The sequence below is a fragment of the Rhinolophus sinicus genome, chromosome 14, assembly GCF_057876585.1.
Source record: "Rhinolophus sinicus isolate RSI-liver-muscle chromosome 14, RSI-T2T, whole genome shotgun sequence".
Taxonomy (NCBI): Eukaryota; Metazoa; Chordata; class Mammalia; order Chiroptera; family Rhinolophidae; genus Rhinolophus; species Rhinolophus sinicus.
This window is the reverse complement of record NC_142514.1, coordinates 69,369,079-69,383,278: the sequence shown is the minus strand read 5'-3', so window position 1 is coordinate 69,383,278 and position 14,200 is coordinate 69,369,079. Positions and strand designations below refer to the sequence as shown.

The 14,200-nt window shown below is 38.2% G+C and overlaps 1 protein-coding gene across 1 annotated transcript in view; it reads left to right on the top strand.

Annotated features, from left to right (window-relative positions):
- TGFBR3 (transforming growth factor beta receptor 3) overlaps positions 1–4,935 on the top strand; it is a 185,900-nt gene extending 180,965 nt beyond the window's left edge. Inside the window, exon 17 of the mRNA XM_019753067.3 lies at positions 1,512–4,935. Within this exon, the coding sequence (XP_019608626.3) occupies positions 1,512–1,630 (119 nt within the window). The 3' untranslated portion in view covers positions 1,631–4,935. The remainder of the gene's footprint in view (positions 1–1,511) is intronic.
- Positions 4,936–14,200: the final 9,265 nt, after the last annotated feature.

Here is a 14,200-nt window from a genome sequence, read left to right as displayed (position 1 = left end):
AGGCAAAGTCCCCCACTTTTAATTATATATACACATGACGGGTAGAGGGCAGTGCTGGGGAGGGTCCAAAATATAGACTACTAAAAAAGAAGAGTGAAAATACAGTGTTTCTCTGCTTCTGAAAAATACTGACCCCCTATCTCCCCTTCATCCCACCAACCCCGGAAGAAAAGATAATCAGAAATACAGCAAGGGCCAAATATGCTTGTTGCATGTAAATGCCCTGAGGTTGATGCAAAAATGTGTGCTGTAGCTGTAGGGGTCTAAAATGGGTGACAGGGAAGCTGTAACCAGACCCAGGGGCATGAGCCGATTCTACATTTTGCAGAACTGCTTGTTTGGCAGATGCTTTTGAGGGGCCCAGAAAGGGAATGGAAGTTCCTGTACTTGGAGGGCAGAGCCTTTGCTCATGTGTTTTCGACTGATAGCTGTGTATTTTCAGTGCAACAGGAAAGAGGAGACTCATTCATAAACAGACCTGCCCTCTGGGGCTTCCCACGTTGGAGAGGGGTGGGGAGAGACTGTTGACCAAACCTTCATGAAGTTTATACTGGGGCTTTTCAAAGAAGATGCAGTGCTTGTCGTTGGAGAGCCTTGGTCACTTTTCCCCACCTAGAGCCATTTTTGAGGGCTGCCCTGAGGCCAGTTTCACTGAAAAAGGACTTAACTCTAGAGGCGTTTGCAGTGCTAAATGCAAACCATGTGTGTGACCCGGGGTTTCCTCCCTCTCCAAAGCACTGCGCATTTGGCAAAGGGAGAGGTTTAGCTCAAATGCAGTGGGGTGTGTAATGAAAAGTGGGATGTTTACTGTGTTAGGAGATACTCACACTGCACCCTACAGTGAGCCCCAAGATGGAGGGGGGCTGTTCCCTCGCAACCTCAGTCCCCATATGCAAACAGCTAAACCCCTTCCCCAAAAGATTTTTCTGAGAGCAGGCTCCTCCCACCTTCATTTCTCAGGTAGGTTACGTGCTTGGGGCACAGGGCTCTCTCTGCTGTGCATAGAGTGAAACCTAGGCTTTCCCAGCCCCATTTTGAACAGTGCATTCAGAAAAAGGCCCCTAAACTGCCAATGGTCTCTTATTACAGTTTAAAGGTCTCACCTCCCAAACACTACAATGAGAAAAGATGGACACTGTTTCCTGAATACACATACGGGTCAGTTGGATCACACAGTGCAGCTGGTGGTGGTTTCTTCCAAGTTTGTAGACACTGAAATCCTAGGGCTTCATCCTGAACTATTAGGGGTCTTAACCATTATAACTGCCTGTCAGTCAACTAAAAAAAAAGAAAAAAGAAAAAAAAAAACCACACACACAAAAACCAGTTCTCATTTTTCCATGCAGGAAGCTTTAAAAACAAAACATCAACCGAAAGAACAACCTTATGGTATAAGGCTTTCTGCCCATGATTGACAAGAATATCAGATAAAATGGCAAAGAGAAGAATGGTCTTTCCAGGAATGCACACATAATGAGTCTTTCTTTTCCCCTTTTCTTTATCACCCACAGGGGAGACTGCAGGGAGGCAGCAAGTCCCCACCACCCCGCCAGCCTCGGAGAACAGCAGTGCGGCCCATAGCATCGGCAGCACACAGAGCACGCCCTGCTCCAGCAGCAGCACGGCCTAGCCCGGCCGACCACTGCCAAGGGCAGGCAGGGCCTGGCCGCAGATGTCCAGACGCCAAGAAGGCTTGATTGTGGTTCCCTTGTAAAGAGAGTGAATTTCAATATAAACATCACCTGTTGTATTCACCCCACCACCACCACCACCCAGGGCTAACGGAAAGGCGACCCCTGGACTTCTGTAACACACTAGAGTTCATGTGCGAAAGCTAAGGTGGTGGCCTTCTCCACCAGCTCCTCCCATGCCTGGGGTTTTCAATGTGAAACACATGCCAGTTTTTAAAATGCTGCTTTGTCCAGGTAAGAACAGCCATAATTTGGGGCCCTGAGTTTTACATAGACTCAAGGAGTTGGTAAAAGGATAATATCCAGATAGTAGAACCAGTGAGATATGGCCAAAGATTCTTTTATAACTGAACTAAGATGTAAACTAAGAAATGCTTCATGACTTTGTAAGTGCGTTCCTCCCTGTCTAATTTGCACCTTGGGGATGCACACTTCTCACCTTGCTGCCACACCCTGTGGGGGCTGATGTGTCCGCTGGATGGGTGCTGCCCTCAGGGACTATATGCTGACACACATCAAGGCAACATTCCTTTCTTGTGCCCTGGGCCAAAACCCAGTGTGGATGACCTTCTCAGCTTCCTCTTTCTCCCCACACTAGCACACTGACTGCAAAAATGTCTAATGCAAATTTTGTATTTATAGACATAGAGAAATTGCAAATGGCCAAAGTCTGGGACTGCAGATGCGGGCCTGTTTATGACACTGTGTTCTGATAAATTAGTGTATAAATTTGGGCAAAATTCAATTGTAAAGTTGAGGAGGAATTTGCTCGGTGATATATATACCAGTAAAAGCATGTAATATGTCATCTGGCACATTCGTTTTCTCAGTCGAAGAAGAAAAAATTCATTCCCCTTTTAAAAATGCTTATGCCTTCAGAGTTGAAACTTATTCTTAAATATATTTGGGAGAATTGGTGTTTCCTCTAAAAACATGTTAACCTTTTTAATAGACCCTTTTATAAAAACCAAACTCTCGTAAGATGTAAATGCATGGCAGATTCTGTTGGATTCCAGTGGGTTATCTGAACAGTGTCACCACTTCTGCCAAGAAAGTGCTGAGATGTGGAAAAGGGCACTCATTTGGATTGCTTTAGTTCTCGTGCCTTAAATATAGCCCAAACTCAAAAAGGATTTGAGATGGAATAATGGAATAATATGATGCCACTTTGTAGCTAAAATAAGCTCAACTGATACCTCTATGTTAAAAAAGAATGCCAAGGGAAAATTTCTGTGCCAAATCATTTACTACTGAGGATAGCTTTATTGCAAATAAATATTATTCTTTGTCTATATTTCCCCCAAACGACTCAGAATTCTACAAATAGAGTAGGCTAGATTCTACCCGCAAATACTCATATTCGTAAGTAAATCTCATTGCCCTTAAAATAAGGAAGTTGTGCCTGGTTCTCTGTGAATGGAACCTTAATGCTGATGAGACCACCAAGACCTAAGGACAGTGTCTACAAGACACGGTAGGTGGAGGCAAACAATCATTCTTACTGAATTATAGATTAGTAGTCTGGTTGATTCGACAGGTGTAAACATTCAATCAGGATCATTTTAACCAAAACACATTACTGGAGGGCTAAGATTTCCAAGCTGTCTACATTGGTAATTTTGCATATTTCCACATACAAATGAAGACAGAGATTAGAGAATATTTTTCCTTCAGTTAACTTTTTTTTAACATAAAGGTATCATAGTGGAGGACCTAGATTATGCTACCTGTGTTTGAAAATAATGCGCTTTGCCTAACCTTCAGCAGAATGTATTGTTTTAGCATATTCTATGTATAAAAAAGTTTAAAGATGTCTTCAAAGAAGACTAGAGTCTTTAAGTCACTTATAGCTATATTTTACTACAAAAATTTGTGTATAAAGATATATTTAACTGTTTTAGATTTTAAAAAAAGTTACTCCATATGAAATGTTTAATTTCAGTTACTGTGAATTTTTTTGATCAGTTCTTTGCTTTTTAAAAATCCGTCTCCTTCCTGTTAAAAAGAAAATTAGTTATTAGATATTAAAAGATCCAGTTCTTAGATGGACAGGGTTAAAACCTTTTGTAATATATTTAAATGTATATTTTTGAGAGAGATGCTACATTGCCAATGATTTTATAAGTAATTTAAAATTAATTTACAAATTTATAGATGCAAACCAAAAGATTTTAAAAATAAAAAGTCAGTTTTATTTGTTTGGGTCTTATTGTCAAAAGTATTGTTTAGATCAAGAAATCCATGTTGATGAAACTGGATCCCATGTTAATTGGAGAGTGAATGTCATTAAGTATTTCTGAAATGTTTCTTTAAAAAATGAACATAAAAAAAATAGTTTTCTCCGTAGCTTCTCTGTCATAGCATTTCCAATTGCTTCATACTTCACAGTTTTAATACAAAATACAAGCTCAACTTTATAACACATTTTGCAAGTTTCTATAAAACTGTTGTTATATTCCAGTTAAATTCTTCTATCTGCAAAGTCTTGCTACTTCTGCAGGCTACGGCCCTGATTCGCAGAGGCCATTTTTGTTTTGTTCTGTTTGATGCTAAAGCTATTGATGTAATGCTCCAAACTCCAAGGCAGATTGTATAACATCCTATAGCTTTTTACCATGTGGTGTTTACCAGCTGTTACTCTGTGTTTTGTAAGTCAGAAATTCCTTCTGTCTAAGCTGTTTCGATAGCATTTTCTAAACAACAACCAAAAAAATGGTCTTTTCATTATCTGTAATAAGATTGTAAAGCCATTTCCTGTGTGTGTTCTGTAGTGGGCATGATTGTGAGTGTGTGTGGGGGCACGTATTTGCGTGCCAGTCTTTTTTGTACTGTAACTACCTCATAATTTGAGTGATGGCCGTACTGCTGGTTATATTAACAGAGCACATTTTGTTGGGTGAATCATGTGTGTGATTTTTTTTTCCTGTTTGTTTTAGCTGGGGGTTGTTCATGAAACTGACATGGTTTTTCTAAAAAGGACTATTATCAGTTTCCAAATACAATACTTCTCTCTTCTGGTTTTTCCTGAATGAGCCTGATTTTGTTGCTGTTTTTCATCGTCTAGGAGGGTAAAAAGAGTACCCTTAAAATCCCTGTGGCCAGTTTGAACACCCCTGTTGTATGTAGTCTTTTCTCTGTTCAATGTGTCAGCAATTTTGTGAACATGCTTAGATACATAGTTTTTATAACCACAGTTTTAAGTACTTTATCTGTGCATAATAAAAAGATATATATCAATTATTAATACATGTCTTGTTTGGTCATCATTAAATTCTACCCTCAGGCTGATATAAAACCCTTTTTCATTGTGACTTTCTCCTAAATTTATCTTCTGATACAACTGTGTTGATGAGAGAGGGGAATGGCTAAGAGAATACCCTAGACTCATTAGAGCAGAGGGAAGGGGTGGACAGACCAGAAGGAGAGTGCAGCAGGAGTTGTCACTCTTTTTTTTTTTTTAATTTATTGGGGTGACAATTGTTAGTAAAATTACATAGAGTTCAGGTGTACAATTCTGTATTACATCATCTATAAATCCCATTGAGTGTTCACCACCCAGAGTTGTCACTTTTCTTAGAAGATTGTGGCAGGAGATTTAGAGGTGGGTGTCAGCTTTGGAATCACTCCTGGGCTTTCTGTCAATCTCCTAGCGGCAAAGAAAGAGAAATAATATGTGTGTTGGATTTACTCTTTTCATTCCCTCCAAATACCCCAATGTAGCTTCCAGCATTCTCTCTCAAGATGGCACTACCATCTTCCTGCTGTCTAAGCCAGAGAAAGTTGGGAATCTAACTTCACTCCTCTTTGGCCCCCACACTCCCAAATTAATAAATCCAAGTGTATTCTATCTTTGGAATATCTCTTTCTCCAAACTATGGACTTATTTCTACTCCTACTGCAGTTACCCAGATTCTGATGCCCATTATCTCTCAAGCTGAATCATTGCAACAGCCTAACTAGTATGTTGACGTCCCAGTTTATTACCCTCTAATTCTTTCTCTACCATGCAGCCAAAGGAATCCTAAAAAGACTCAAATCACATCACTTCCCAATTTAAAGCCTTTAAATAATTCCTCCATTTGCCTCAGGGTAAAATTCAAACTCCTAAACATGGTTTAAAGAGAATAATCTGCCTACCTTCCCCGCCACTTCTCTCACCTCTCTGGAGCTCAAGTTCTATGTGGCATATAACATCCCCCCACCACCATCACCAATTTATATTACGAAAACAATTGTTTTATTACTAAGGATTGAATTACTGTGTTTCCCCCAAAATAAGACCTAGTCAGACAATCAGCTCTAATGTGTCTTTTGGAGCAGAAATTAATACAAGACCCGGTCTTATGTTATATAAGACCGGGTCTTATATAAGACCCAGTCTTTTATATTATATTATATTATATTATATTATATTATATTATATTATATTAATTATATTAAAGACCCGGTCTTACAGTAAAATAAGACCAGGTGTTATATTAATTTTTGCTCCAAAAGATGCACTAGAGCTGATTGTCCGGCTGGGTCTTATTTTCAGGGAATATGTGTTTACAAACCACAGTGTTATATCCCTATCTTCTCCCTTTTCGAGAATTAATGATTTAGATGGTTAGAAACAGACCCACAAGGTATCAAGGCCAGCAGCCCACCCCTCACACCTCACACAGGTAGGAGCCAATTAACTAGTGATGGACATTTAGAGCCGGTACAGTGTGAGGGGCTTAATCAGCATCACGCTCCAGGAAGATTGGAGTCCACCTTACGGATGAGAGTCCAGCCATTTTCCAGGACCAAGATTACACCTTGGAGCCAGCTCCTCACTCAGAGGATGGAGGGAGAAATTGTCAGTTCAACTAATTTTTTTGCCATTGAGCTTTCCTTGTCTCTATTGGAGCAGGAACATGGGCAATCCATAAATGGACTTCCGAGAGTCTATTAACTACCTGCAATTGTAAAATTTTGCACTGATGTGTTTGGGCTTTTTGTTGTTGTTGTTTTGGGTTTCTTCAGTGAGAGTCCATAGCCTTTTTGTAGTTACAGCTTCTAAAACAATCATTTTTCTTGCACACACAATATGTATATATAAAATGAACACAAACAATACAGACATAGGTAGCAGTGAAAATGTCGCCATAATCCTCGCAGAGATAATACTGATTTTGTGTATGTGTTCCCAGACATTTCTTTATGTTCATCTCAACATGTACATGTGACTATAATAAACATCGCATCATAACATTTGTTACTTGCTTTTTTTTCCCCACGTGGCATATCTTTTATCAGCCTTCATTATATGTGTGCTGCTCATCACATTTTTACTAGACTTTTCTTAAATTGCCAAAGTAAAACATGGCCATTGTAGGAGGTGAAATAAAAGTTATTTGTTAACACTCTTTCCCACCTCTTCTAGTCACTTCCCTGGAAGAACTGATGTTATCTGGCCTTTTCTCTAACTCAAATGTGTTCACAAGCAGAAATTTTAGTTTTGTTTACTGAAAAAGGGGATCACAGTATACATACTCTGAAAGTTGCCTTTTTCACTAACATGGACCTCCCTCTAGATTAGTAGATATAGAACAAATTCATGCTTATTATTGGCTATATAATACTTCATAGAATGAATTTAAGCCAATTAACTAGTGATGGACATTTAGTGGTGTTATTTTCAGGATTTTGCCAAGACATTCTGCTGCAGTTAATATTCTTAGATATACACGTCCTTGCATTCTAGTGCTTTAAAGCAAAAAATAAGTGACAATGTCACAAAGAAACTGACAAATTCATCATCACAGTAAAAGATTTTAACATATTACTCTCAGAAGTTGATAAAAAGATTTGGATATGGAAGATTTGAACAATGCAATTAAGCTTGACCTAATGGGCATACATAGAATCTTGTAGCCCCAAATTAGAGTTTTGTACATATGAAATATTTATTAAAATGGACTACTGCTAGACCATAATGAAATTCCCAGCAAACATCAGAGAACTTAATCATACTGATCAAGTTCTTTAACCACAATGCAAGTAGTTTTGAAATCAGAAAAGGATAATTTAGAAATACTCCATACATTTGGAAATTTTGAAACAATTCGTAGTCCAAGAAGTACTCATAAGAGAAATTAGAAAATATATACAGTTGAAAACTAATGAAAATACTAAATTCAAACATTCATCCAGCAGCAGTAATTTATGAGAAAATTATACTTGTAAAATGCTCACACTGGAACATAAAGAAAGGTTGAAAATGAAAGTTTATCCAATATGGCAAGTTAGGAAAAACACCAAAAATGAATTATTACTTAAAAAGATTACTAGAGACAGACAAAAAATAAGTAAAAATAAACATTTGCATTAGGAATGAAAAGAGGACAAAGCAATATATACTGCAGAAATTTTAATAAACAAGGGATTACCAAAGCAACTTTATTCTAACACATCTGAAAACAGAATATGTGGGTGATGTGTCAGTCAGGGTCCTGTTGGGTGAACAGAAATCACCCTAGGTATTTCAACAGAGAGAAATTAATATAAAGAATTGGTTCAGCAGGTGTTGGGTGGTGGAAAAGGTGAAAGGAGGACACTGAGGTAACACATAGTTAATTCATGTAGGAAGAATTACATCTCTAGGGCTGGAGATTGTTGAAACTTGAAGTTGGGAGTGGTTTGCTGAGTCCCAGCACGAGGTTCAGCAGGAAGATAGAAAAGGATATATAGAAACTCATAGACACAGACAATAGTTTAGTGGTTACCAGAGGGTTAGGAGTGTAGGGGGTGGGAGATGAGGGTAAGGGGGATCAAATATATGGTGATGGAAGGAGAACTGACTCTGGGTGTTGAACACACAATGGGATTTATAGATGATGTAATACAGAATTGTACACCTGAAATCTATGTAATTTTACTAACAATTGTCACCCCAATAAATTTAAAAAATAAATTTAAAAAAAAGAAAAAAGAAAAGGATATATAGGGAACTAGGAGACAAAAGCTTAGTAAATGGCCTGGAAAAAATAATTTGCCAAACAAAGAAGCAACAGAAAATCAAAAATACATTAAGATAATCTGTGGTTTAAAATTTACTCACAATAAAAAAGATCACAAAATAAAAAAATAAAAAAAACACTGCCGAACTCAGAAGGTTTTACAGGTAAGTTTTACCAAGTAGTCAAAAAATCGGTAATGCCAGGCTCATGGTGGTTGTTTTATTTTGGGGATGGCAGGTCAAAGGGAGTGAGTTTTTTAATATTAATATCTATTACCCCATTACTTTCGCTAAATGTTGTAGCAAATCACACTGCCATAGGCCTCCCCGTCAACAATGGGCATGTTGAAACAGAGCTTGGGTTCCAGGCATGAGACCACCTGGGTTTGAAACTTGGTTCTACTATTTGCTACCTGAGCTATTTTCTTAATTAAAAAAAAAAAAAATCTTCTTAGCATTGTCATGAACATTAAATAATTCACATTAAGTGTTTAGGATATGCTAATCACTTAATAAATATCATCTACTATAACCTTTACCAGCATTACCTGTTTTAAATTTTGCCAATCTGATGGTTGAAAAATTATATCATTATTTGAACATTTATACATTTTTTACATTTGAACAATTACACATTGGCAATTATCCTTATTGCCAATGTGTTTTAAATTATTATTATATAATTACTGATCTTTTCCAGGTCCTTCCGTACATTTCCATTTCCTTTGCCCATTTTTATTGAGTTATATTTTTCTTAATCATTTCCATATTAGTGATATGATATGTCACATATCATGCATGATAAATATTTTCCTAATCCATGAGGTCTTTTCATGCATTCTGTTTATAATGGAAATTGCCAATATAAAATGTTTAATTTTATGTAGTTGAATATGTTTATCTTTTCCTCTTGACTTCTGGGTTTCCTGCTTAGGGTTTTCTTGGCTTAGAGTCTCTCTAGACATATACTAACACTTTCATTAATTTATTTTTAAAATTTAAATATGTATTCAATATTTTCGTGATATGCAGGAGTAGGGGGGTTTGTTTTTGGTGGTTTTCAGATGATTATTCAATGCTACCAGAAGCATTTATTTAAAAGTTCATCCATTTCCCACTGAATTAAAATTCTGGAAAAGAATGGTAAGAGTGGTTTGACCTTAGCAGATATTAAAATTTAGTATAAAATTGTATTATAGTAATTATATGGTAATATCATAGGACGATTTAAGTAGATTACTCAAACAGATAGATAGAGCAATGAGAAATAGATCTAATTCATTGGGATCTTAACATATGACTAGTCATATGTAGTTTTCATTAGATTCAAAAAGGATTCCATGACCCATAATGAGAGATACGCTGTCGGTTTTCATTGTTTTAAAAAAAAAAGTCTTATTTTTTTCTCCTCTTATTTCAAAAAATTTGTGTGAAAAACAAAAATTTGATTAATATTAAGTCTTCCCCAAACTTTTCATCGTTCAACAAGGCCAGGCCATGGGGGTGATGTGCCACCCCAATGGGTCTGGAGAGCAGAGCATCGAGTCAAAGAAATTATTCTCAAGCCTTGGAGTTTGTCTTGCTACATTTTGGACTTCCTTGGGACCCATAACCCCTTCCTTATTTCCTATTTCTCCCTTTTGGAATGGAAATTGTGAAGGAGGAAAATAATTTTCTCTATGCCCTTCTAAGTTCTCAGCTGAGACCCCCGTAATAAGAGACATATTAACAAGAGAAAAACAGAGGTTTATTAACATGTATAACTCATATATACATAGTAGATACCCAGGGATGAATGAGTAACTTAAGTAAATGGCTTTAGAATTCAGGATTAAATACCATCATATTAGGGAAAAGGGAGGAAGGATATAGAACTTTTAGAGGAGAGTAAATGATTTTTAGGAAAGATGTATGGGCCCTTAGAAGAATAAATGGGAGGTATGATAGTTTGTGACAAAATTTGGGTGTGGTGTCTATTTCTAATCTGCTCTCTTGTGATGAGTCAATTCTCCTCAGTTGATAAAACTTCCAGAGAGGGCATTTATGACAATTAATGACAGATCCTTTTGGAGGATTTGTCTTGAGTCAGGTAAGGAGAGTTCAGACAAAGCCTCTTCCTGTATTTGCTATCTTTCAAGTGCTTACAGCTTAAAATAATCGATATACCAAGGCAGCAATTTTGGGGTAGCCTGTCCTGAACTAGAGTTATACTTTGGGGTAGCGTATTCTGCTGCCCTTCAGAATGTCTATCTTATTCCTGTCCCGCCATTGTCTTTTGGAAGCACACAACTTGTTTGGTTTCACAGGTTCACAGCTGGAGAGGAGTTTTGCCTCAGGATGAATCATACCTACCTTAATTCTCACTCATATCAGATGTAGATGAGGTTTTGGGCTTTACAGTTGATGCTGGAGTGAGTTACTACTTTGGGGACTGTTTGGATGGAATGAATGTGTTTGGCAAGTGCGAAGACATGAACTTGGGATCCCAGGGGTAGAAGCTATGAACTGAATATGTCCTCCCACAATTCATATGTTGAAGACCTAATCCCCAGTGTGAAGCTATTTAGAGAAGGGCCTTTGAAAGGTAATGAGGTCATGAGGGTGGAGCCCTCATGATAGGATTAGTGCCCTAATAAGAAGTGACAGGAGAGGCCTTACTTCCTCTCCCCCTCGTGTAGGGATGTAATGAGAAGACAGCCATCCACAAGCCAGGAAGCAGACTCTCACCAGATCTGCCAGCACCTTGATCTTGGATTTTTAGCCTCCAGAACTGTGAGAAATAAATGTTTGCTGTTTAGGCCATACAGTCTATGGTATTTGTCATAGCAGCCCTAGCAGACGAAGACAGAAATAGTTGATTTGTTGCTACTTCTCTTCTTCCCTCCCCATAAATGTTTACAGAAAAATTAGTATTAACTAAGTAAACATCATTTATAAGGGGTTGCTTTGTTCCAGCACTTGTGAATGTTATAATAATTCTGTAAAGTGAAGAAATATAATCAAGTGCCATTTTGAAGGAAAATGTCAACTTCTTTTTTGTTTCAAAGCTGGTCAAACCTATAGCATTGCACTTCCCTAACTCAGTGTGTTTGACGATGGGCAAACGGCCTGTTTACATTTTATAGATGTCATTAATAATCTAAAGTTTGAGCTTTGGCATATTTGCTGCCTTTGTGTCTAAATTTCAATCTCAACGTTTTCAGAGGAACTGAATACTGCACTTTATGTACATTTGATTTCACAATTAAAAATAAGGTCAAATTACATCACCTCCCCTCCCTCAGAAGATCACAATTTGAATTGAGTTTTAATGACGTTCTCTATTTACTGCCTCTGAGATTTCATTAAAAGAAAGAAAGAAAGAAAAAGAAAGGAAGGAAGGAAGGAAGGAAGGAAGGAAGGAAGGAAGGAAGGAAGGAAGGAAGGAAGGAAGGGACAAACTTGCATGGTAGAACTACATGACTGAAGTGAACACTACTTTCACTTAAAAAGACACATACGTTTACATCTAAGCCATTTTCCTCTTTTGTTTTTATTAACATGTTCTCATATTTTCTTTCAGTTCAGAAGCCCCAGAAGTGATGATCAATTTATAGACCACAGCACACCATCTGTACAAGAAGAAAGGGCAAGGAGAACAAGAATTTCTCAGCTTTAAAACCCATTTTGTTTCCTTTCATTTGACCAATCAAAGATCCAGAGTGGAAAGTCTTCATAAGTCACTTGGGTGGGGCAGCTTTTGCCGGTCTGTTACTTGTCCCGATTTATAAACTGCCTGACAGAGTTCCTGCAAAGAACACAGTGCACTTGACAAGAGTGTTGAAATAGTGCTGAATTTTAAAAGGGAAAAAACACATGGATTCTGTTTAGTGGAGGCGAAGGGTAGGGAGGGATTGTTGGTATTAAATCTGGATTGTTGGTATTAAAACCCAACCAAGATAATAACAATCTACCCCAAAGGTGGAAGCTAGAGCTTCAAGTATCTTCATCAGAAACAAACTTCTGGGGCCACTACTCTTTCAAGATAAGCACAGCATCTGCAGAAAAGTGTCCTCATTGAGTAATCTAGTTGTCAATTTTTTTTCCTAAGTGGAGAGGAGAGGTGAAAACAAAAAGCTGCTTAGACTTCAAATTAGCCTTAAACGTAGAAGTAGCTGTTGGAGCATCCAACCTGGACTCTAGGGAAAGTCACCATTCTTTGCCACTCTATTACAGTTCTAAGAGAAGGTAATTCAGTTATTGTGCTGTTTACCTTAAACAGCCAGATATTTCTCCAACAAAATGGGTTTGTTCAGGAACAACAAAGAACTGCAATTAGGAACATGCAGTCTCATGGCAAACCATGCACAGGTCCAGGGAACAAAGGAGAGGAAAGTTCTTTTATAGAGGAAAGGAGGAATTCAGAGGGGCTGTTGTAAAAAAAGAGTACATTGGAGGAAACTGGGAATCTGAAGTGTAATGGCTTTTCATTGGCTGAATTATAAAAGTCTTTCATTGGCTGAGTGGTTGCCAGCTGAGGAGATCCCCCTTCTCCCTGCTGGAGTAGCAGAGTAGAAGAATATCTTCCTGATGGAAATGGAAAGTACTCCTCCTGTTTGGGGCAATAGACAATGAGTAGTAGGGTGTGAGAGCTCCCCCTACAGGCCCTCCCATCTCCAATTTAAATGAAGTTTCTGTTTATTAATTTTCACAGTGCCAGCAAAGGAAAAAGCCACAAATCTTTAACCCAGCCAGACAGTCCCCATTTTGACTGGTTGATTTTTTTCCCTTTTAGCATATTTCTCAGAATGCCAATGTGCAATGTAGAAACTCTTCAGTTACTACAAGAAACAGTCACAGGAAGTGTAGGAAGCAGTTAAAAGAAGCATGTAATGGAAATGGAGGATTTGGTTTCAAGTCATTTCTTGCCCATAGGTCTAAATTGAGGTGCAGTAGAGAAAAATGGAAGCAACAATTAGGAGACCCATTTTGAAGGGCAGAAGCCTGCCCATGCCCCCTACCCCTTGCCCTGTGCCCCCGGCCTGCTCCCTTCCCTCCTCCATCTGCAATGCCTTCTCACCATCTCCTCAGAGCCTGACATCCTTCACAGCTGTGCTGATAGGCAATATTCTCCACAAAACGTTACAAACTGCCCATCCGTAAGTTATTTCACCACTTTTCTGAGCTCTGATCATATCAACATCCACCCCATTGCTCAAAGCAGAGAACTGTTATTTTCTCCACCCCTCACAGCCCATCCATCAGCAAGTCCTTTTAACTTTACTTCCAAAACATATTCTGCTTCTCTCCATCTGCACCCCCTCATCCTAAGTCATCCACATCTGTAATGTAAACCAGCACACCCCACAGACTTTTGCATCCTTTCTGTCCCATTGCAATTTGTTTCCTACTCTGCTGCTACAGCACTTTCTTCAAAATATGCCAGATCCTGTCAATCCCGTTTAAAACTTTATGACTTCCCAGCACACTTAGAATAAATTCCAAATTCTTCATTAAGGCCGTAATTGTTTTTAGCGCAATCAGT